Genomic DNA, 22,500 nt, shown 5'->3' on the forward strand with positions numbered 1-22,500 from the left:
TCTCTCTGTTCTTTCCATTCTCAGACCTTGCACCCCCCCCCCCCCCCCCCCCCCACACACACACTTTCATTCTTCTTGTCACTCTGTGTTTCAGAACTCTACATCTCTGGTGGTTTGGTGTGGCGGAACAATGAAATCAGAGGAATTTCTTTTATCACTGACTCTGCCATCTTGTTCCAATCAGACCACTCCACCAGAGGAGCAGAGGGCCGGAAATCCCAGCAGATCAGCCCTCTTATCAGCAGACACCCTGCCCCCTTCCTCTTTCTCTTCCTCCCTTTTCTGCCTCTCTGTCTTCTACCACTTCTTTTCCCCTTTCTCTTTGCCCTCTTCCACACCCATCCCTTGTTCTGTCTTCTAACTATTCTCCTCCTTTGTCTTTGCTCCTGAATGCTTCATCCCCTTCCCAGAGCTTACCCCCTCCAACTCCTTATCAAAGCCATGTTGGCGGCTTTCACCATCCTCTTCCTCAGTTCTCCTCTCTTCTTAATCTCTCTCTCTCTCCATATTTCCTTCCTCCCTTCTTTCATGTTCTCCATTAACTGCTCCTCCATTTCTATATGCTCTATCTCAATTCTTCTTCTTCTCCATCCAGCCCCCCACCCCTTCCCAGCCCTCCCTAAATTCATTTCCAAGAAATAAATTCCTTCTCAGTCAACCACAGTTCCGCAGGCATTTATGCTTTTGTAAAATTCTCTCCTTTTTCTTTCCCTTGTCGCTCGTCGCCCTCTTCCATCTCTCACCTTCGTGTAGCCTTTGATATCTGATTGGCTTTCACGCAAAATGTAAGCCAGCAACAACAGCATCTACAATTTGCAGTACTATTAGCTTAATTGTGTAATGAGGTACAATCATCCATGTAATGTTTGCTGTTCAGTAATGCGATTAGATAAGTGGAAGGATTCCCACATGACTTCTCATTGTGTTTTACTGACTGAGGCCTGTGATGTTTGCACACGCATGCGCACTTGTGTGTGTTTGCATTGTGCGTGCATACACTGTTTGTGTGTTTGTTTACAGTGATACTCACCCCAACTCCTCCACATGGCAGCATCACAAACATCCGTTTGGATAAGATTCCTGGAATTGATTCAAGACATTCGACAGACGTGTAAATAATACTGTTTAAAATATATAGTTGTAGTATGTGCGGGCATGCGTGCACACACACACGCGCGCGCACACACACACACACACACACACACACACACACACACACACACACACACACACACACACACACACACACACACACACACACACACACACACACACAGTACACCTGCGGTTCCATATGTGCACATTTCTGTGTTTGTGTGTGTGTCATGAAGGCATATTTGTTTATTTGTAAGTACACATGTACAGTACAGTATACGGTTATACTTGAATGTGTGTGTGTGTGTGTGTGTGTGTGTGTGTGTGTGTGTGTGTGTGTGTATGTGTGTGTGTGTGTGTGTGTGTGTGTGTGTGTGTGTGCATCTCACCAGCCAGCTTGCGGTTATCCAGTTTGAGGCGGTTGAGGGGATTGGTGCCGTAAAGAAGCACATGTTCCTCTGAGTGGACTGACTGCAGCTCCTCTAGAGTTGCTTTCCTACTGCGGATACGCTACAAACCAACACGCACACGCACACGCACACACACACACACACACACGCACGCACGCACACGCACACGCACACGCGCACACACACACAGATATTAGAATCTGCAAACGTGGCACCTGAGATAAATCATTAAATGTGATTCTGCGTGCGTGCGTGCGTGTATACGTCATACCTCACACTGGTTCCTGAGGCCTCGTTCGTGGAGTCTGGACCAGATGCTCTGGATTCTCCCAGCATGCTCAGGATGACGACTGTTGTCACCACAGGTACACTGATGCTTCTGCATCTGAGTGTCATAAACCAGACCTAGACACATGTATGTACGCACACACACACACACACACACACACACACACACACACACACACACACACACACACACACACACACACACACACAAATAACTTTTTTTAAATACTATTTATCCACATTCTCATGAGAAAGTGGTGGTGGTACTGACAGCTGTTGTACTGCAGTATTACAACTAAGAGACATGGTGCGTATCTTATTCTATTGTCTCTAAAGCCAATGCTCTATGCATTTATTATTCAAGTGACTTGTCCCTCACCTGTGGTGAATCGTAGCTTGACGGGCGTGTCTGGACCAGGACTGGGCAGAGAGAGGGAGCCCGTGACGGTGAGTTTTGCTGCAGGAGGGAAGAGAGAGGTGACGGGCAGTGGGGATGAGCGGGCACGTGACAGCGGGCGGTGGCTCCCCACCAAGAGAGGCAACGGCAGGGAGTCTAGCAGGGAGCCTGGCGTGCGGATCACCTGCCTTGATGGCTCTGAGCGCAGCGACTACGCGGAGGAGAGACAAACAAAGAACAAAACAATGAGACTAATTCAGGACCGGTGCAGAATGGACAACAAACCATTAGGATTTCCCCCTCATTTTAGCATTTTCATTTTTTCATTTCTGGTACATGGTGCAGTGGTGTAAAGTAAGTACATTTACCCGAGTACTGTACTTAAGTACAATTTTGAGGTACTTTTACTTGTGTACTGGAGTATTTCCAATTGTCTATACTTTTACTTCTACTCCACTACATCTCGGAGGCAAATATTGTACTTCTACATTGCAGTATTGATACTTTTAGTTAAGTAAAGTATCAGAGTACTTTTTCCACCACTGATGGTTAACCTAACCATTCATTATCGAGCCAGATGGATAGCATAACCAACTGAACAAGTACCTAAAACATCCCCAAGTTGGCGGCAGTAACTATGACTGCCACCCTGGACTTAACAGCTTCTGTATGTGAAGCTGCGGCGCCCCCTAGTGACAAGAACATATATTGTTTAAGCGAGAGCATTTATGTGACCCTGGCTTGGTTGGTAACGTATCAGATTACAGACGGGACTCAGTAGAATACACGACACATAAGGCCCTTAGTGAACTCAATATTGTCTACAGAAGTGAAACTTGGGAGACTACTCTGCCTGCCTTTAAGCCTGTTGAACTCCAAACCTGCCCTACACAAGGCATACCGTACAGTGCTGTGAAACAGTAAATACATGAAAACCCTTTTCACCATAGTTGGCTTGGTGAACATCATTTCAATGCTATTGACCGTAAACTTAAAATAAAGGTTTTCATGGGATGTAGGCTACACATTTTTTGAATGCTACTTGCATTAAAAAAAATAAGTTTGAAGTCTTGTCAGGGCAGCTTAGCGGGTAGAGAGGACATCTGGTAATCAGAAGGTCACTGGTTTGCCTAGCAACCCGCCCATTTCAAAGTGTCCCAGAGCACTTAACCCATTATCCCCTGTGGGATTAACAGAGGTCTCCCCTTGACACCAAAGTTGTCGTCGGTAGGCACATTTTCGAACCATCCAACAGTCGACCTCTGAGACATCCCATAGTGAGCATTAATGAGGACCCATATAGACAAATCCATAGAGCGCTGCGGTGTCAGACTCCTGCTGCGGTGTGCATTCTGACACCGCAATTATGATTGCGCCAGGGGAGCGCTCTGTGGATTTGTCTATATGGAGATGACAGACATTCCACCTCTCAAAGTTGCGGGAGTCTCCCGGAAATTAGCGTCTGCTCGGGAGTGGTAATAAATCTCCTGCAAATGCCGGATTCGGTCTAGAGCCCACCTACTAAATATTACGAACATATATGCTAATATATGGCAAATATATGCAGAATATATGCTGCATATATGCCACATTCAGGTGCATATATTTGCTATGAGGATTTATAGGAAATATATCTGTCATATATTTTGTGGAGTGTCGCTTGGAGCCCAGGCTAACTGGCGTTTCCACCAAGGCAAGCAGAGGGCTGAGGAGAGGTTTCAGCACCACAGACAGTGCAGAGCACTTGGGCAAGTAGTGGAAGGAAGGTATGTGCCTGTTTTCATCCTCACTCAACTTGATATGATGACACCTCAGGTCTGATTGCCAGAGTGGTGACAGCCTGGTCTGATCAGCCCAACGCTATAAATGTTTGCTGAACGTCTCCTCAGTTAAAACTCACTCCCTTGGTATGGATGCAGGCTTGGGCGGCAAGCAAAAACACACGCCAACATTTGTCCATATATGGCTTGTTAAGACTGAATAAGACTAATTTTGGTTTCTACTCTCTTCCTAGGCACCATAGGGCACCTCATGGACTAGAAAAGTGTTATTGAAATACCCCAATCCGGGAGGAATTTGTTATTATTTTCCCCTACCTACCTTTGTTAAAGTTTCCCCCCAATAAAAGACTGCTTTTATTGGGAGTTACTTGTTTATGCAAATCAAGTGACTCTGTGGTTGGTTTTGGTCAGCACTCCTCACAATATCCACATATATGTTAAACATGGTATAAGTGGTATATATAAAAAAAATGTGGGTGCATGTCGCCTTTCCGACGTTAACGAACCCTATACCTAACCCTAACCCTAACCACACGCGGAAGCCACTAGTCGGAGTGGCGAGATGTTGGAATGGAGAAATTAACCCAAAAAATGTATATGTTAATATATTTTCTTGACCTCCCTGAAATGAAAATTTCCAGGGTGGGATGGCTGAGATGATGATGAAAAAGTATGATTGTCCATTGTAATTTGTTGATCAATCTCTTTTTTTGAAGGGGAGGGCCTACTATTGATAGTACAGTGGAGATTTGACAGGAAACGGGGAAAGAGTCAGGGAGTGACACGCAGCAAAGGTCAGCCTGGCTCAGGAATCAACCCAGGGACTCACTGTCAGGCTGCATCAGAGACTTTGGTACTGCCTCAACCACTAGACTAGGCCAACTGCGCTCCCTACTGGTCAATCTTTAATGGTTTTCATTGGATGTACTTCCTCTGAGTTTGTGTGTGTGTGTGGGGTGGGTGCACTGCTTTTCTCAGTATACCTGATTGAGTGGGTGAGCGTGATCGACCAGGCTCTCTCGTGAGGAGGTAGTGGACTCTGTGTCGTAGACCGAGTCTGTGCTGGCTCCGCTCTGCCTTCTCCTGTGGTAGCTTTCCTCACACACCGAGCTCAGCTCCGAGCCTGAGCCCAGCTCCTCCAGGTCCATGTCCTCTGATGGGATCTGCGTGAGGCGCGGCTTCTCGCTGGACTTGTTTATCGACTGACATGATGGGACCAAAGGTTACACACATGTCACGTGTCTGTTTAATGTTTATGGTTACTCAAAAAAGTTTGGTTATCCACTTTAACCTCTGTCATTTTAAGATTTCTTTGGCTATTCAAAAATAGCAGATCTCTCTGTCATTTTAAGATTTCTTTGGCTATTCAAGAATAGCAGATGTACAAGCTCGTAGTGCAGCACAGAGTGCTGCGCTATGAGCTTGTACTGTAGATCTGCTATTTTGGAAAAACCTTGAAAGTTTGTGTAAATCTTTGAATATATATATTTTTAAAGAGAACATTTGTAACTCTTTGCTTCTGGGGGTCCCTTGAACAACATATTTTACAAATGTTCGCTTTAAAAAATATATATATTCAAAGATTAGCAAAAAATGTCATGATTTTTCAAAAATGGCAGATCTACAAGCTCATAGCCAGGGTTATGAGCTCATAGCACTCGTGCTGCTCTATGAGCTTGTATATCTGCTATTTGTCTGGTTAACCCTGATATCCCTACTTTGGGCAAGTCATTATAGGCGACATTTCTCAAAACGTTTGAAGAATTCTCCCAAAATAGCAGCTCTATAAGGTCATGTCATTATAGGGTTCGGCTGGTTAAAGCAAAATTACAAGCTCACAACTAAGTATAACTACAGTATAAGGCTTTAGGGTTAGTGTTAAAATTTCACCTTGTTCTGCTTAAGCCGGTCCAACATCAGATTGTTGTGGTACACTTGGTGCTGGGTAGATGGGTGGAGGCTGGCGGCAGAGGGCACTGGTGAATGGCTATAGGGCGGCGGCTCTGAGCGGGTTCGACCCAGGAGTTTGTGGGCCGATTCCCCTCTGGTGGGGGACGACAGGAGATGTGTCGGCTGCTGCACGGGCACTGGGCTCAAGCCACGGACTGGAGGGAGAAAGATAGGGAGGCAGAATATAAATATACATTTTTATTTGGCTGCATCTAATGTCATTGTCAACTCATTATAAAAATGTCAAAAAGCAGCAGAATGTTAATGTATGTATGTGTGTGTGTATGTATGTATGTATGTATGTATGTATGTATGTATGTACATACGTACGTACGTACGTACGTACGTACATACATATATATATATATACACAGTATATATATGGTACACCAGAACCTGTCTTAAACGTTCCGATCTTTCTAATTCCCTGTCTGTAACCGTTGCCAAGAAACAACAGAAAACTGTAAGAAAAACAAGTTAGTGTGATGTCATGTTTATTAGCTTATCATTAATAGTATAGTAGTACTGTATTTTTATCATTTAAAATTTGATAGAGCTGTAAACAGCTCATAGGATATCAGATACTGTAGGATAGAATGTTGACGTATATATACAACTAGAGGTCCGGCGGGGTACCAAAATCGTGGGATAAAAATTTCCAAAAGTAAAACAAAAAGAAAATTAAAAAAAAATATATATATTTTTTTTTTATTTTCCTGGGGGTCCCCGGACCCCCTGGGAGTGTTGGGACCCCTGTGGAACATGGCGGAGCCCTTCGACTGTTTTTTTTTCATGAAGGTGGTTGCTTGTTTCTGCCGCAAATGTGGCAACACCGATATTTTCTTGTGTTTTGTGCTTATCTTCTGAAAACGTGGCAGCGCAGATGGCTCAGTTGTTGTGGGAAGTGGGGAGATGACAAAGTTGGCTGCGTGTTTTGCTTTGTGTTTGGGATGTACATGGCACGTGAATGACATATTGTGATACAGACATGACTGAAGTGAAAGCAACGGCCTGGGTCATCAAAAAGGTAAGCTAGAGGGGGGGGGGGATGAAGCGAAGGACGCGCTTGTGTTGTTGTGCTGGCGATACAGAGAGCTGCGGAGTTTCAATGGCGGCCGCTTCGTGTTGTTTTGGCTAAAGCCATCGGCGTTCCATCAGCGTAGAATTAATTATGTTGCGAGGTGGAAAATATGTAGTGAGCAATGATAGGTGGCCTACGCCACCCGTAAATTCAGCGTGCACGCCGTGGCTACTGTGGTGGCGAGATGTGGTGTGTCGGTGTTGTGTTTACTCGACAACAGAGCTGTGGGTATGGCGTCAGCGGGGGGGGGCGGAAGTCAATCCTCGATTATATATGTAGATGTCGTATAGACAATGTCGGGTGTCTGCTCTACGTAAAGATGTAAAGTGTCTTGAGACAACTTGTTTTGACACTTTAATTAAATTGAATTGAATTGAGTGTTTAATTAAATTGAATTGAATTGAATTATAGCAAACTATATTAATTATTGATTTCTCTGACAGAAATAGAAAAGAGATGGGCAGATTAATGGTTAGTGATTATGCTCGCTCAAAGGGCAAAAATGGAGACATTAAAATTCTAGGAAATTTATTTAAAAATTCAAATTACTATTAAAGATAATATATGCCTGTTATATTTTCTCTTATATTCACTTTATTTCTTTATCAGTGTTGGTAAAAGTAGCCTACTGTGTATGAGATATTATGGTTGATTTACAGTACAAGTTAGCTTTATTGTCCAGTGGCAGTAGAGGGCGCTATTGTTCTATGCATACATGCAGGTAAGTAGGGGGTAGCTGAGAATCCACTACACTACACCTTATAGCAGGGTTGAAAAACAAACAAAAAACATTTAGTTAACGGAAATTAACTAAAACTAACTCAAATAAAAGCAATCAGACAAAATGCCCCTGGTTTTAGTCTTTGTCAAAAATCTTAAAAGATAGCAAAAATTGCTGATCTACAAGCTCACAACGCATCTACAATTTGTAGATCTGGTACAAATGTGACCTTTTCTTGCGCCTGACTATTGACTAATCGAAATTACAATAAAACTAAAGCTGAAAGTCCGTACACACCGGGAGCGTTAATTATGTGCGATTAATTCACATTCATTTAAACAGCTGTTCATATTATGATTTCCACCTGTGACCTTAAGGCATCACCAAATGCATAGTTTGATGTAAAATAATCACGTCACATTTTCGTTTTGTTTATTCGCATAACGACCTTAAGCCTTTTGAAAAGTAAACTTAAACTAGCAAACCCTCTTTAGAAACAAATCAAAACTAAACTGAAATTGAAAACAATACGCAAGCGAATAAATATGAAAAAATCAAAACTATAGTCTAATAACCTTGCTGTAGCTTCTAGTGCAAATAGATGTGTAATGTGTGACATTACGCATCTCATGTGTTTTATCTGCATTCACATTTTTAAATGCATGTGATTTTGTTTGTTTTTCCATGTCACAACATGCGTGCATGCACAGCTGTGTGCCTGTTTTTAAGCACAGCCAAACATGCATGTTTTTACCAGTGAGGAATTGAGTGTGCAACAGTCCAGTGTGTGGCTCCAGTATAAGCACAGGCTGCAGGCGCTGGGCCAGGCCTGGACTGCTGCCGTCTAGAGGCAGGTACACCTGTGGCAAGGCAGGCATTGGCATGGCCCTGCCCACACGCTGGCACATCGACTCTCTGTCAGCCTGGGTGGAGGTTGGGGAAGAGGCAGAGGAGGTAAATAAGAATCATTAATGACGGTGAAGAAAAGAGGAGAGGAGAGGAGAGGATGAGAGGAAGTTGGAGAGGAAAAGTTAGGAGAGAAGGAGATGACAGGTTTATTCATGAGAAATAGCTCCGTAGAGTAAAAGGGTGGAAAGCATACCGGTAAGGTGAAATTATCACATAAAGACACAAGACAAGTGCTGAGTGAAAATATTCACCAACTGAATGACTCACAGAGATGGAAATACCACATACACTGACACAGTGAGGGGAAGTGAAACACAGAACTCGCCTTTATATACTGTGTGCCATACAGGCTATTCAGAGGTAAAGCACAATTGGATGGTTTGTCCGTTTATCATATATACTGTAGCAGAAAAAGCCCCTTCAGTTATTCGTTATTAGAGTGACGCGTGTTAAGCGTCCAGTAACTGATTTGAATCATGACAGCGAATGATTGATAGGTGTGAGAGCTGACCTGTGCAGGAAGTCCAGCAGAAATGGTGGGCATAGTGGTTGAACTGGCCTCCCAGTTCAAGGTGAAATGTGCTAAGCTGCCATCCTTTAGAAGAAGCCTCTGGGCCTGAGAGAGAGAGAGAGAGAGAGAGAGAGAGAGAGAGAGAGAGAGAGGCAGGTATAGACACACGTTTATAAATGTTGAGATGAAAGGAGATTCAGTAGCCTGTTAGAATTAGCATTTTCTTGACTACAATGTGTGATGCATTGATGCTGCATAACTCCTTATGAATATAAATACATCCCTCCAGTATGTGATATGATAAAAGGCATTTTAGTAACAGTATCTCTGCTGTATACTAACATAGATAAGCGTCGCTGTCGGGCAGAAACCTTGTATCTCCATATTTCAACTTTTTCATGTTTTCTGTTTAATGCCTTGCTTCATCATACAAGAGTGTCGCACAAAAGTAGTGAGAATAGCAGATCTACATCTGTCATGTTTCTGTAGCGCGGCTGTTTTCACTATTTTAAAACGTTTTTGAAATAATAATAAAAAAGGAACAGTTTTAGACATAGCAAGGTTTCTACCAGACAGTGACGATATAGTAGAATGTAGATATGTAGTTAATAAATGTATTAATCACATACACATCTTTTATTTGCCTTGGGCGAGGGAGTGATAATAGGATCGAGAGGGTGATACTGTAAGTTTGCGCTGTTTTGTCAGCTGCCCTATATCTTCCCTAGCGGTTATATGGCAGCTGACCAATCAGCTCAGCTAAAGTACCACCGTGCGCACGTGACGACACTGCCGAAGGAACTCATGTCAAATAGGGACAAAGCTCGGTTGCTGTGGATGGTTTGGTAAAGTCCACAGCTGAGGGAACACTCAAGTTTATCCGGGCAAAAAGGAACCAAAGCCTCAAGAGTGGAAAACAACAACCTTCAAACGTTCACAGAGTGTGTAATGACAGGCTGGCAGCCAACATCACCTGCTGTGTTATCAACCCACTCCCAGCGGGAAACCCACTTCATTCACTGGAGCAGTTCCCCGATGCTTTAACTATTCACTTAAAGCATCGATCAAATCTTACTATCTCTGTGCAGTTGTGAATAAATAAGGCTATGGGTATTTGATAAACAAACGATCACCCAGGATTTGTCGCTGCCCTACTCAAGGGCTTATATATCAGAGAAGGTCGAAAATACATCAAGAAGTATTTTGATACGAATTACAAATAGTAAGGGATCACAATACAAATACAAAATACTGGTCTGAGAAATGGATTTGAGATACAAACATGTATTTTGTATCACAGACACCAGGATACTGACACCTGGTAAAACCTGCAAGGAGGGTTTAATCCCAGCAGCAACGACGACGCAACGCACAGAAGAATGCTCACTTCTGGTCAGACGAAGGAGGAGTCAGGCCCGGAGACGACCCACAGTGCCCAGAGCCTCCTGGTGTCGCCAACACCTGCTGCTAACATCTCACTTAACCTGGCCTGGCATTGGCCTGATCGGCCTCGGTCGGGTCGCCTGGAGGAAGGTGTCTGTTGCAAGACCCGAAACACCCAGTGACTCCAGGAAACAAAAACTGATGATGTGTCCAAGTTTGTGCATCGGTTGATGTTTTATTAACACCAAAACGTAAACGAAAAAACGGAAATTTCCACGAGGCTTCATTCACAAGTTGAGGCAAGGACCAGGTTATATGAAGTCTGTCTCAAGAGCCGCCCTACTCTGCCTCTCATTTGTGGTTCAATTTGAGGCGGAGTAGAAGTGACATCTCACATAGTGTTTTATTTATTTATTTATTCCACAGTATACACCTGCGTAAATGTTTAAAATAAAATGACTGCCTCCCCCTGGCCAGCCGGGGCGCCTGATGGAGGGGAAAGGAACTGGTTGGAATAACGTGTTCCTTCCATGCGCTAAGTGCTACCGGGGAAACTCCCCCCTGTCGGGTGATAAAAAGGCTTGTTAGCTCTCATGCATTGAAGGAGGCATGAGCTCGGTTCTGAGCTCTCCCTAGGCTGGCAGAGGGAGTGTAGTGCCCAGGATTACTTAGACAATTGGCACTGGGTGAAAAAAATGGGGTTACAAAATCGTGGGATAAAAAAAGAAAAGAAAAAAAGAATGCAAATACGTATTTCAAATACAAATACTGCCCATCTCTGCTGAATTTGCATGCAACTAAGTATACATCTGCCTTCACGCAACCGTGGGCTGGCTTTACTGGGGCTGATACACTGGATTGGATGAACTTGGTTGGGTGAGCTCGGGTGACCACAAATGCCTGGGTGATAATCTATATTTATCATAGACAGTTAACGGCTGGTAAATAATTTTACCAGGCTAAATGTCTATTTAAAAAAAACACTGCTAACTGCCTGCCTATTGAAACATACATGACCATTTAAGTGCATTACCTGGAAAACAGATTGATAGTAATGTTTTAATTAGATGAGGAGTGATCGAGTAACATGGGCACGGTCCATAGTGGCCTTCTCAAATCTCCCTGTTTAAAACATCGCCCACCACTACTGCACACTACTGCATTAAATGCCCAATTAACATTCAACTGATTGCTTTTGCTTACCACCTGACATAAAATCAATGGAATGCCAAGTGAAATGATCACAATGTTACTTTTCAAAGCTGATTAATTTATAGGTATAAAAAGGTAGGTGTAAACTATACTACTTTATCAGCAGACCTATTACGCCGTGATTCTGCAAGAGGCTAGCTGGCTATTACAGGGTCTGTGTATTTGTGTGTGTGTGCGCTTGTCCGGTGCTAGCCTCACAAATTGGCGGTCCGATCAGCACCAACATTTTTTATGTTACGCTACCAGTAGACCACAGAAGTACCTCCACTAATTTGTTTTCACATGAAATATTTTACTTTATAATGTAAGTCAATGGGGCTGCAATCACACTGAAACCCTGCCCAAATTTGAACGTCATAGATGACTGCAGGTCTCACAGGCAAGTCAGAGATCCACATTGGAGCCATATTGTTTCTTATGTGGATACCGAGATCACATAATGTCCTTAAAACATTTGTTTTACAATGACCACTACAATGGTTAATGTCTGCCTCTTACTGAGACGAGGGACTTCAATGAGGGTTCAACATAGAGAGGAAGTTGGACTCACTTCATGGGCCAATCCTCCGCTGTCTGACAGGGGACTGTCGTTGGGTGAGCTTCCCCCTGACACAGGGGTGCTGCCGCTGCTCTGGGAGGAGTCTGCTGTGACAGGAAGGAGAGGCAGCTGCTTAGTTAACCACTTTATCCCTATTTAAAAAATAGCTACAATAGCTGATCTACAAACTGCGTCACACGTATTGTAGCACAGATTAGGACAGATGTTATATATAATAGTCTAATCAAGAAACAATTTCGCTGATCCCCTGCAGTACCTCCGTGGACCCCCTAGGGGTCGCGGACCCCCTGTTGAAGACCTATGCTGTAGAACATATAGCTACTGTAACCAGAGCGTTTGAGTTCAGGTGTGTAACTCTGTAGAACAGTGGTTTCAGCCTGTGGGCCAAGGACAACTGGTGCTCCACGGGGGTATTGCAAGCGGGGCCCAAACACTAATACTTTAATGATAATATAACATTAATATTTACAACGTAATGTAAAAAAGACATATGACATTGTATTTATTTCTATAAATGATACCGATAAATAGCAACAAAGTATACTACGCTGGCTACATTGATCCAAGCCGGACCCATCTGACCACTTAAGTGGTCACTTTCAACATGTTCAAGTCGGCCCTGATCCAGAAAAGGTCCTAGCTATACTGTACCCAGGGGGTCTCCTGTCCTGTGCTTGATGGTGGGAGGGGCGCTGATCTTTCTCTGTAGAGGATTCTGCCTGGTGTTGATGTGTTTCTTTAACTTCCACTTCAGGGTAGGCTCTGACACTGCACACACAAACACACACAAACACAAATCCATGATCATGTGCAAGACGATATGCATGCATGCATGCAAGCACACACACATACGCACACACAAAAACGCGCGGACGCACGCACACACGCACACATACACACACATTTGAATTATTTGATTTGGATCTGCACAAACAGCGCAATACATAGATCCAAACACTGATCAGAAGGAGGTTACATTACGGTCAAACACACAGGAAAAGGAAATGCTAATTGTGTCCGCAATCTCACAATAACCACGGATCAGCATTAACCAGAGAAAATCAAACCGCAAATACTGTGCACTCAAATCATAAGCCTGGTTCATTTTGCATGACAAATCTGCATTGTGAACCCAATAAAGAACTTGTGATACAGTGACAGTAGCATAAAACACTTGTGTTTACATTGGTCGGGCGACAACTTGGCCAAACAAAACAATCAACCAGTACGGTAGCTGTTTCAGAGCAGATAAAGGACAGCTTGTTGTTATTGCTAAGAGTACCGGTGGGAGTGAGCGTGTGAGCGTGTGAGCGTGTGTGCTTGTATTACTGTACTGCGTCGCTGCTTCACATGTTGTGAGCTTGTAGATCGGCTGTTTTTGGCTTTTCACTTAAAAATGCAATGAAGTCCCGGACAGCTGGCGTAGCGGTCCGGGCACCTAGGCTGCTAATGTTTGAATCCCGATCCGGACGACCTTTGCTTCGTTGCCCATTTCTCTCTCCCTGTTTCCTGTCAATCTACTGTATACTATCAAATAAAGCCAGAAAAAGCATTAAAAAACGCTGTCCTAACATGCTGATGTTCTCACAAGTATAGTGATACAAACGTGTGTGTGTGTGTGTGTGTGTGTGTGTGTGTGTGTGTGTGTGTGTGTGTGTGTGTGTGTGTGTGTGTGTGTGTGTGTGTGTGTGTGCGTGCGTGCGTGCGTGCGTGCGTGCGTGCGTGCGTGCGTGCGTGCGTGCGTGAGTGAGTGGGAGTGTGTATTAGAAGCCAGTGGAGTTGTGCAGACGGTTGCTAATGCAACACAGGTAAATACTGACATGTTAGTGTAAGAGATGTACAGTCGAAATAAACCACTCCTTCTGTCACTCATACAGCCTGGTAGACCTGCTCTGGACGCGCCTCTCACGCAGTTCATTTTACGCATACCTCCCGCTAATGTTATGTAACTGCTCTTGCCATTGTGTCTTGCTTGCGCTGTTGTTTTTTTTATGACTGTTGGGTCTCTTTCTCGCCCCGGAGGCCTGGTACTTGATGACTTTCCCCTGTCTTGGCCGAAAGTACACTTCCATTCTCTCTCCCTCCCTCTCTCTCTCTCCCTCCCTCTCTCTCTATCCCTCCCTCTCTCTCTCTCTCCCTCCCTCTCTCCCTCATCCAGAATAGGTAACTTAATGAAAGTTTCCTTAGATACTGGAAAGTATCATGTATCATGTATACCCCACAAAGTTAAGCTGTCATAAGAGGAGTGCTTGTGATTTTGAGTCTGAGTAACTCAAATTACATTGAGTACATTGAGAATGGAAAGTGGAAAATCACCAGTCATCTGGCCTGTACCTGTACAGAGGGAGCCCCATCATATAGCTGCCAATGTGGTTCCTTACCTGTCCTACGAAGGGCACGTCCGTTGCTCTCATCGCAGGATGCAGGCTGTGGCGTTGGAGACATGTCAGGATCACGGCCAAGTTCCCTGGGCAACCAAATAATGACATCAAGGATTAAATAAGTGTTAACAAGGCAGCCAGGAAACCCCTGTCTCAGAAACATTAAAATCTCAATAGCTTGTTTCTTTTCTGATACTTAACCCTGTTCTGGTAACCATGGTGGGACATAGGGCATGACGCACTATTTCTGCATAACATCCGGTTCTGTTTTGTATGCATTGTGGTTCTTCTGAGTATGCTGGCCTCTGTGTGGCACCATTTCCTCAAAAACCTATTATATGAATGCAATAGTGGCCGCCACAGAGTAGACTAACAATAAACCTTATTTATTCAATTACGTTAACCATCAAACATGGCTTGTTTTCCAGCCTAGCATAAATGACAAATTAAGTTCTACTTCCGCCTAAGTTTGGTTAAAAGGAAATGTCGGACTGAAACCTAAAGCTTGGCAGTGCATTTGTGTTTTTTGTATATTAAAAAAAAAAAGAAAAGAAAAAAGTATAATGTATAATTCTATTAAACTATTACAGGTATTCAACTAGGCTATGTTAATACAATATTTTCACTATGCACAGGCCTAAAATCATGTACTTTAAAAAATACAAATACAACCATTGTCTAGGAGGATGTTATGCTAATCATTATGTCCCAAGACTAACAGCAGAATCTGTCAGTACCACTGCCTTAAACATGTAGGGTTGTTGTTCGTAGCTTGGTGTCTCATAGCATGGGTCTACACCACAGATTAATTCATTAATTTAATCCAGAGTTCTCCACCAACAGATAGGGTCTCATATATCCAATGCCACAAACCCCCATGTTGCCTTAGTGATTTCTTTAGCATGAGAAGAAGCTTGGATTTAGATAAGACCAGAAGAGTCGCCTATGTCAATGTTTTGTTCCCACGCAGATCAATTTCCATGTGCTGGCTGTTAGTGTCCTGTGTCCTGCCATGTTTGAGGTGTTGACTTGGTGCATGGTTCTCGCAGCATAGACTGTTTATGTAAGGAACGCCGAAGACATGACTTGACAGATTTCAGGAGGATTTAAATTCTTCAACCATCTCTGGCAGTGGCCATGGTGTATGGAAAAGAGTGCGGAATACAATAGCGCGGACATTCACTTTGTCACTTAAACACTTGCTTGCTTTCATTTAATTTTTCCCACCACACAATTGGCTAAAGCGCGGTATATAAAGGGAGGTGATATAACTACAAATTGACATCATTCCTAGCTTCGGAGGGGCGGTCCCAGAACCTTTTTTCGGAACCCGACACCGGAAGGAGTATGTATTGCGCTTAAGAGAAGGCCGGGTGGGGAGGAGGAGAAAAGAATATCAGTGAGAGGGGGGATATTTGGAGGAACGCAAAATTATTTTTTATTTTGATTCCGAATTGTGACACCCCTAATCTCTTATTGACCTGCATCCATATACACCTACAGGTATATCCACATCCACTTACTGAATATCCACATCCACCTACAGTACATCAACACCCACATACTGCACTTCCTGCATAAATCCACCTACATCCACATTCCTGTTGGAATGCTCCTGTTGTTAGAGCTGTTGTGGTTGGGTGAACTCCTCTCTAGAGCAGCATGCTTCTTCATCATCAATACCTTCCGCAGTTTCTGCCTCACCAGGGGACTGGCTACTGCACCTGCCAGTCAATAAAAACAATCATCCTATCAGGAGCAGGAAACCATCTTCATTCCTCCCACCCTGAGTCAACACACATCAGTCAAAGTGAATAGTGATGACACTGTTCAAAACACTGCCTGTTTTTCCTGACAAGAATGACACTTGCATCAGACAGCTTACGTTTCACATAAAGTGGTCTTCCACAGAACCTAAAAACCACAACATTTACATTAAGGAGGAACACACATACTTACTTTGCTCCTTCTTACTCTTGTGCATCAGCTGCTGAAGTTCCTCTGTATTCTCGCGGTCCATCTCTCTTTGCCTCTGTTCAAAGTTATACTGAAAGACACAAAGTAAAAACAGCGCAGGTGCTGAACTTGTGAGCTACACAACGATTAAAAAAGCATAACCAGCTTAAACATCTCCAAATACAACCTGACCCTACCGGACAACCTGTACGGTATAATAGTACATTTTTAGCCGTTCATCACCTCTCACACCATTACCACATCCATGACTCAAAACAATCACAATGACACAGAATGGTGCTTTATTCAACCTGAAACTAATTGCTGCTTTATGTTCATGAAGCTTTTAGTAGTAAGTAGTCCAAAGACTTCCTCGATTGGTTGCTTAAAATTGGTCATGCACTTAAGAATTCACATCCTGTACACTGTACAGTATGATGCAACTATTCAGCCAGATATGGTATCTGCTGTGGGAGGATATGGGAATTCCAAGAGCATAAACTGGAACATGTTCCCATGAGACCCTTCTTGATACCAATGCTCCTACCAGTGGTGTAAAGTACATTTACTCAAGTATTGTGCTCAAGTACTATTGTACTCCAATTTTCAGTACTTTTACTTCTACTCCACAACATCTCAGAGGCAAATATTCTACTTTTACTCCACTACAATTATTTGAAAACTTTAATTTAGTAACTAGTTACTTTGTAGATTTTGATTATTATTACAAAACATACATTACCCACTTCAGCCCTATATGCATTTCGGCCATTTGAAAAATAGCCGATCTACAAGCTCACAATGCGTCGTGATGCGACACATTGTGAGCTTGTAGATCTGCTATTTTCGAAAGATTTTTATACATGTAATACATTTGAAAACTTGTGAAATAGGACGTTCTGCATAATGAGTACTTTCTATCTTTTGGTATTTTACGTACATTTAGAATTTAGAAAAAAAACACTGGTAATTATCTCTGCATGTTCTGAGCCTTTTTCAACGGCAGTGATGAATGACCTGCTCTGGCTGCTGGGGGAGCTGCCTGTTGAGGGAATTTTCAATGAAGACACGTTTATTTTTTGAAGCTTTACTTATCATATTGCGGGAACAGTACAGTACATGCCCTTACCTGTAAGTGCTGCTGAGAAAACTGGGAGCAAGGCTGGGAAGAGAAGGGTCCAAGGAAGAAGGGGTGGTGGGGGACAAGCATGGCAGAGTCCAGGCCAGGACGAACCAACCTCTGGGTGACACTCAGGTCCATAGGTTGCTCCCCACTTACCGGTGACAAAACTTGATTGGTGACTGTCACATCCACTGAAGAAAGAGAGGGAGAGAAATAGATGCTCTTCAGTGATCAATCATTCGATTTGTTGAAGAGTTAAAATGTAAGGAATGCATTTTTTTCGGCGTGTTAACGTTGTGGATTTGGCACAAAAATGTAACTCGCACTTATCTACAGTATTAGTGTCAGAGTGTTGGGGCTTGGATTTCTTTGGGTGATGGGAGGACAATCCTCCTAAACCCGAGGAACCTTCATTTTAGCAACTTTTATTTGTTTAATTTCTATTCTATTCATTCATTCTTCTTCTTATTATGTGTTATTGTTTTCCACAGCAAACCCACCCCTAGCCATATGCTGCAGCTGCATTGGGACATTTTGAAATGGAAGGCCTGACCCTGCAAAACAACACACACAGTCACACACACACACACAGTCACACACACACACACACACACACACACACACACACACACACACACACACACACACACACACACACACACACACACACACACACACACACACACACACACGCACATATATACACACGCATATACACACTATGCATTACATCACGAAGCTGATGAATCATCTAACTAACCCATATCAATTTAATTATATGTTTGGCACAAATAATCACCAAATGAGTCCAGCAACACTTCAAATGTTTACATCTGAGGTAATGTAAACTTGCCTGCATGAGACTGCATCAAGATGGTTCTATGTAGCAGCATGCCCAGATGTGTACGACTGCATTTGAACTGGCGTTCAAAAGTCATATTTAATTTCATTCAAGTCTTGCTCGCTTCATTTGAACGGGCTGTGATCCAAAGTTACATCCAGAACAAAACAAAAAAACAAGGAAGTGGGGGGCAATGGCAGGGGGAACCACAGAAGAATGAGAGACGGGGGGATGTGGGGGGGGGGGCAATGTCTGGATTAGAACATTGTGCGGGCAAAATATTTGGGTCAGATAGATGGGTCTGTCATCTTCCTCTCAGGTTTTAGTACAAACAGGCTAAATTTAGCTCCTAAGAGTGAGGCAACTGAACCAAAAAAGTGTCATAATCAAAAACAGCTGTGCTTTTATAGGTGCAGTATAAGTTAAGAGAATGTTTGATCTATTTTTGATCTGACGGTTATCCAGACACCGTAGCACGTATGTAGATGCAACTTTTAGTTTTACCTTGCAATGTTTAAGTATAAAATCTGTGCATCAACTAATAAACTTCTTATGACCTAACATTGAACTTCACTCGTTATGAGAACAGACACAATGGCAAATGATAACTCATACTGTGGAAACATCAACCCAAAGTTCCTCAAGCATTTTTCTGATGAATCATATTGGCGAGACAAAAACATATGCAAGCTCACAGATAACACGATACTGTTTCACGTGGCGACGTGACTGACACTTGAAACCAATAAACATACGTTCAATAGTCTTGTGTGGAATGCTTCACTTCTGATACAAAAGAGGAGACAGATAAAGCATGCAAGGAGACACCTTATTACCTTACTCCCTCTAGGGGGGGACGAGGGAGGGAAGGAGGGAGGAAGGAATATGGAAATTTACTGAACTTGTATGTCTGAATGACTCTGCCACCACATCGGCATTACTCACATAGTTCTTGACAAGTATCCAGGTCTCTCTCTACTGGTACACCTTGTAGAACTGCATTATCCTCTGCGGACACTACCGTAACAGGAATGCCCTCGCAGAGACAACAAAACCAATCTCACATCGTAAGACCTAGACAAACACACACTCCTATTTGTATTGCCCTTCAGTTATTAACCGTCAAATGTGTCGATTCCATCGTCGGTTACATGAACCTGAGACATTGTTGAAAAAATAAAGACACTATTGACATCAAAGCCAAGTTCACATTGTTTTCCCTTGGAAGCTTTTAGGATCAATTATTTACATTACTTCTTACTGGTCTCCAATGAAATTAACAATATTTCCAAAAAAGAGCACTTATTTGTTTGAACGGCCAACTTTTGTAATACAGCACCAACTCTGAGTAAATGTTTCCATAAGTTACAGGAATGTATGTACTGTATTCCACTAACTCTAACCTTCAGATGTGCACTAATCAGCCTGGAACAAATCTCTGCTTTGCATGTAGGCCGCACACAGACACACCAGGTCTGATTCAGCTGCCTGCCAGAGCAGGCCCAGTATTTCAAACCCAGTGAAAGTGACTCAGAAAGAGCGAGAGAGAGAGGTACTGTGAAGGCGTCTTCGGGTTGACAGAATTCCTCTGAAGAGGAAAACACTCCCACGCTCTTATTACTGTAGGTCAAGTGAGACTGACATGCCATTAGGACATGAAACAACAGGGGGGGACTTAATAAGAAGGGAACTATTGACAGTGAGGATAACATCACATTCTGTAAGCTGGCTGTTTTCAGTACGATTACCCCTCCTGATAGCCCCAACCAGCAACATCTTAATATGGGCTGACTTGCTGGGTGTGTACTGTGTAGCTATACTGTGTGCACATGTGCGTCTGTGAGTGTGAGACAGAGACACGGAAAGAGAGAGAGGAAGAAAGGGAGAGAGACCAGTGGTTTTCAAACTTTTCGTGCCTAATAGGTACACCAATAGGCAAATGTTGCTATATTTCGCTATATTTTAACATTTGTAAAAAATAAATAAATAATAATAATAATAATTTAGCCTATTTTTTACCAATATAGGGACGCCAGGTTGAGAGTGGTTAAAATACATTTTCAGGGTATATCATTTGCCTCTGATTTGGGAAATGTGGGTGTACTGAAAAAATATTTTATAGTTGTATTTAATGCAATAATCTAGTTGTCACAAAATCCCAAGGTACACCTGAACTTGTCTCACGGCACACCATTATCAGCACACCGTTTGGGGATCAGTGGTTTACACAAGCGAGTCAGACGCTCTGTGTTCTGTGTCTGTAAATCTCTCCAGGTGTCACAGGAATCCTACCTTGCCAGGTTGAGACTTGAGGTTGTAACCTGAGGAAACCAATATGGAGCATCTCTAGTAACACTTGATCAACAGATGGAACAAGGTTTCCGGTTCGAGCTCCCAGAATAGCAGGAAAAATCAGAGCTCAACCCTCTCTCAATTACCCCGCAATGAATTGCCCTGGTGCAAGGCACTTAACCTCCAACGGTTAAGTGGATGCTGCTCAGTGGCCGACAGTATAACCAGGTATGAATGTGTGTCTTATGTCAGTAGGAGTATGAGCATTGCTGGGGAAGAGCTTTGGTGCTCGGCAAACCTACTGTACCTGGATTAATAAATGTGCGTGTGTCAGTATTTTACAGGGACAGCACTTGACAGCACTGTGTGATACAGTGTTGTTATAGAAGCACAGCTTGATCCACATCTGGCTCTGTTTCCATTGTGTAAAAGGGAGGAAGGTGCAACACGAAGCACCAGCAGTGATGAACAAGAAATGTAGGGATCGATGTCAGTGTTTGTAAAGGAAATCTAACAGTCACTCGGGCGGTAGAAATGGGGGTCTATCTCTCTGTCTCTCACCCCCACACACATACAGTACATGTATACAGACACAATTATGTTGGTTTTGTAAACTTGTAGGCATTGTTTACATTAATTCCATGTTCCCATAACAGATTACTGTATATTACATGCCTAAACCTAACCTTTCCTAAAACCTTAATCCTAACAGCCCTAACACTATACAGTATATACATGCCTAATCCTAAAGTGTAAGTGATTTTCTTTCTTTTTTCTCCTTTTTCTTTTTTTGAAGTAAGATATAAATAGCTTTATATTCCAATCATTTGCTATAGAGTGTTTGTTCAGTAACAGGGGTCTCCCCGTTTTTCCAGCTCTTTATACACATATAAAAATACGTTTTCAGGTCAGGATACCAATCAAGAGAGAGAACTGATACAGGATACAGGATGAATTTCATGAAGTGAAATTGGTAGTGATGAAAGAAAAACAATGAGCAGACAAAATTGGAACTGGAGAATTTAAGAATTTAAGCTGATAAACGGGTTCTCTCTCTTGATTTGATGAAATCCGTGTCTCACTGGAAAATGTACAGTATTTTCTGTTTACTAAAGAGCTGGAGAGACGGGGAGACCCCTGTTACTGAACAAACAATCTAAAGCAAAGATTACTATCAGAATATATAGACCTTTAACGTTTTAACAAAACACTTTTTGTTTTAAGCAAAAAATATCACTTACAGGTCCTTTAAACCTTACCCTGAACATAGCCCTTACCTTAAACTTAACCCTAATCTTCTAAGACAGATTGTGTCTTGTGTCATCATTGTTGTTGAAGAACATCAGGATAAAAGCTCTTGAGGCCCTTGAGTCAGCACTGGAAGCATGCTGTGCAACATTCACACAGTCTGTCCAGTGGTGCAGTGGTGATTTTATCTTTGGTGGTACGGTATTTTAATGACGTCACGCGCACGTCGCTTAACACCTACACTACAGGATTTAGCACATTCTTTACTTAAGTACAACTTGTACTGTACAAGTATCAAAACTGCAATGTAGAGATACTCTGTTACAAGCAATTTAAGTCCGGAATTCAAAATTTACTTTAGT

The 22,500-nt window shown here is 42.8% G+C and overlaps 2 protein-coding genes across 5 annotated transcripts in view; one reads left to right on the forward strand and one right to left on the reverse strand.

Annotated features, from left to right (window-relative positions):
* dennd6a (DENN/MADD domain containing 6A) overlaps nucleotides 1-22,500 on the forward strand; it is a 252,356-nt gene that overhangs the window by 185,449 nt on the left and 44,407 nt on the right. The gene's annotated exons all lie outside the window — the stretch shown is intronic.
* Nucleotides 1-22,500, reverse strand: part of LOC311049731 (histone deacetylase 7-like) — a 71,040-nt gene that overhangs the window by 23,998 nt on the left and 24,542 nt on the right. For 3 of the 4 annotated variants that reach the window (XM_084063534.1, XM_084063537.1, XM_084063536.1), the window contains exons 2-15: nucleotides 17,764-17,948; nucleotides 16,638-16,725; nucleotides 16,270-16,402; nucleotides 14,679-14,764; nucleotides 12,949-13,065; nucleotides 12,289-12,383; nucleotides 9,144-9,248; nucleotides 8,478-8,646; nucleotides 5,862-6,076; nucleotides 4,955-5,173; nucleotides 2,173-2,401; nucleotides 1,777-1,910; nucleotides 1,485-1,605; nucleotides 1,031-1,080 (exon numbers count right to left, since the gene is read on the reverse strand). In XM_084063534.1, coding sequence (XP_083919660.1) covers nucleotides 1,031-1,080; nucleotides 1,485-1,605; nucleotides 1,777-1,910; nucleotides 2,173-2,401; nucleotides 4,955-5,173; nucleotides 5,862-6,076; nucleotides 8,478-8,646; nucleotides 9,144-9,248; nucleotides 12,289-12,383; nucleotides 12,949-13,065; nucleotides 14,679-14,764; nucleotides 16,270-16,402; nucleotides 16,638-16,725; nucleotides 17,764-17,948 — 1,946 coding nt within the window. The remainder of the gene's footprint in view (nucleotides 1-1,030; nucleotides 1,081-1,484; nucleotides 1,606-1,776; nucleotides 1,911-2,172; nucleotides 2,402-4,954; nucleotides 5,174-5,861; nucleotides 6,077-8,477; nucleotides 8,647-9,143; nucleotides 9,249-12,288; nucleotides 12,384-12,948; nucleotides 13,066-14,678; nucleotides 14,765-16,269; nucleotides 16,403-16,637; nucleotides 16,726-17,763; nucleotides 17,949-22,500) is intronic. The other variant, XM_084063535.1, reaches the window with a different exon arrangement.

The sequence above is a fragment of the Gymnoscopelus microlampas genome (genome assembly GCF_963454915.1).
Source record: "Gymnoscopelus microlampas genome assembly, chromosome: 7".
NCBI classification, from domain to species: Eukaryota; Metazoa; Chordata; class Actinopteri; order Myctophiformes; family Myctophidae; genus Gymnoscopelus; species Gymnoscopelus microlampas.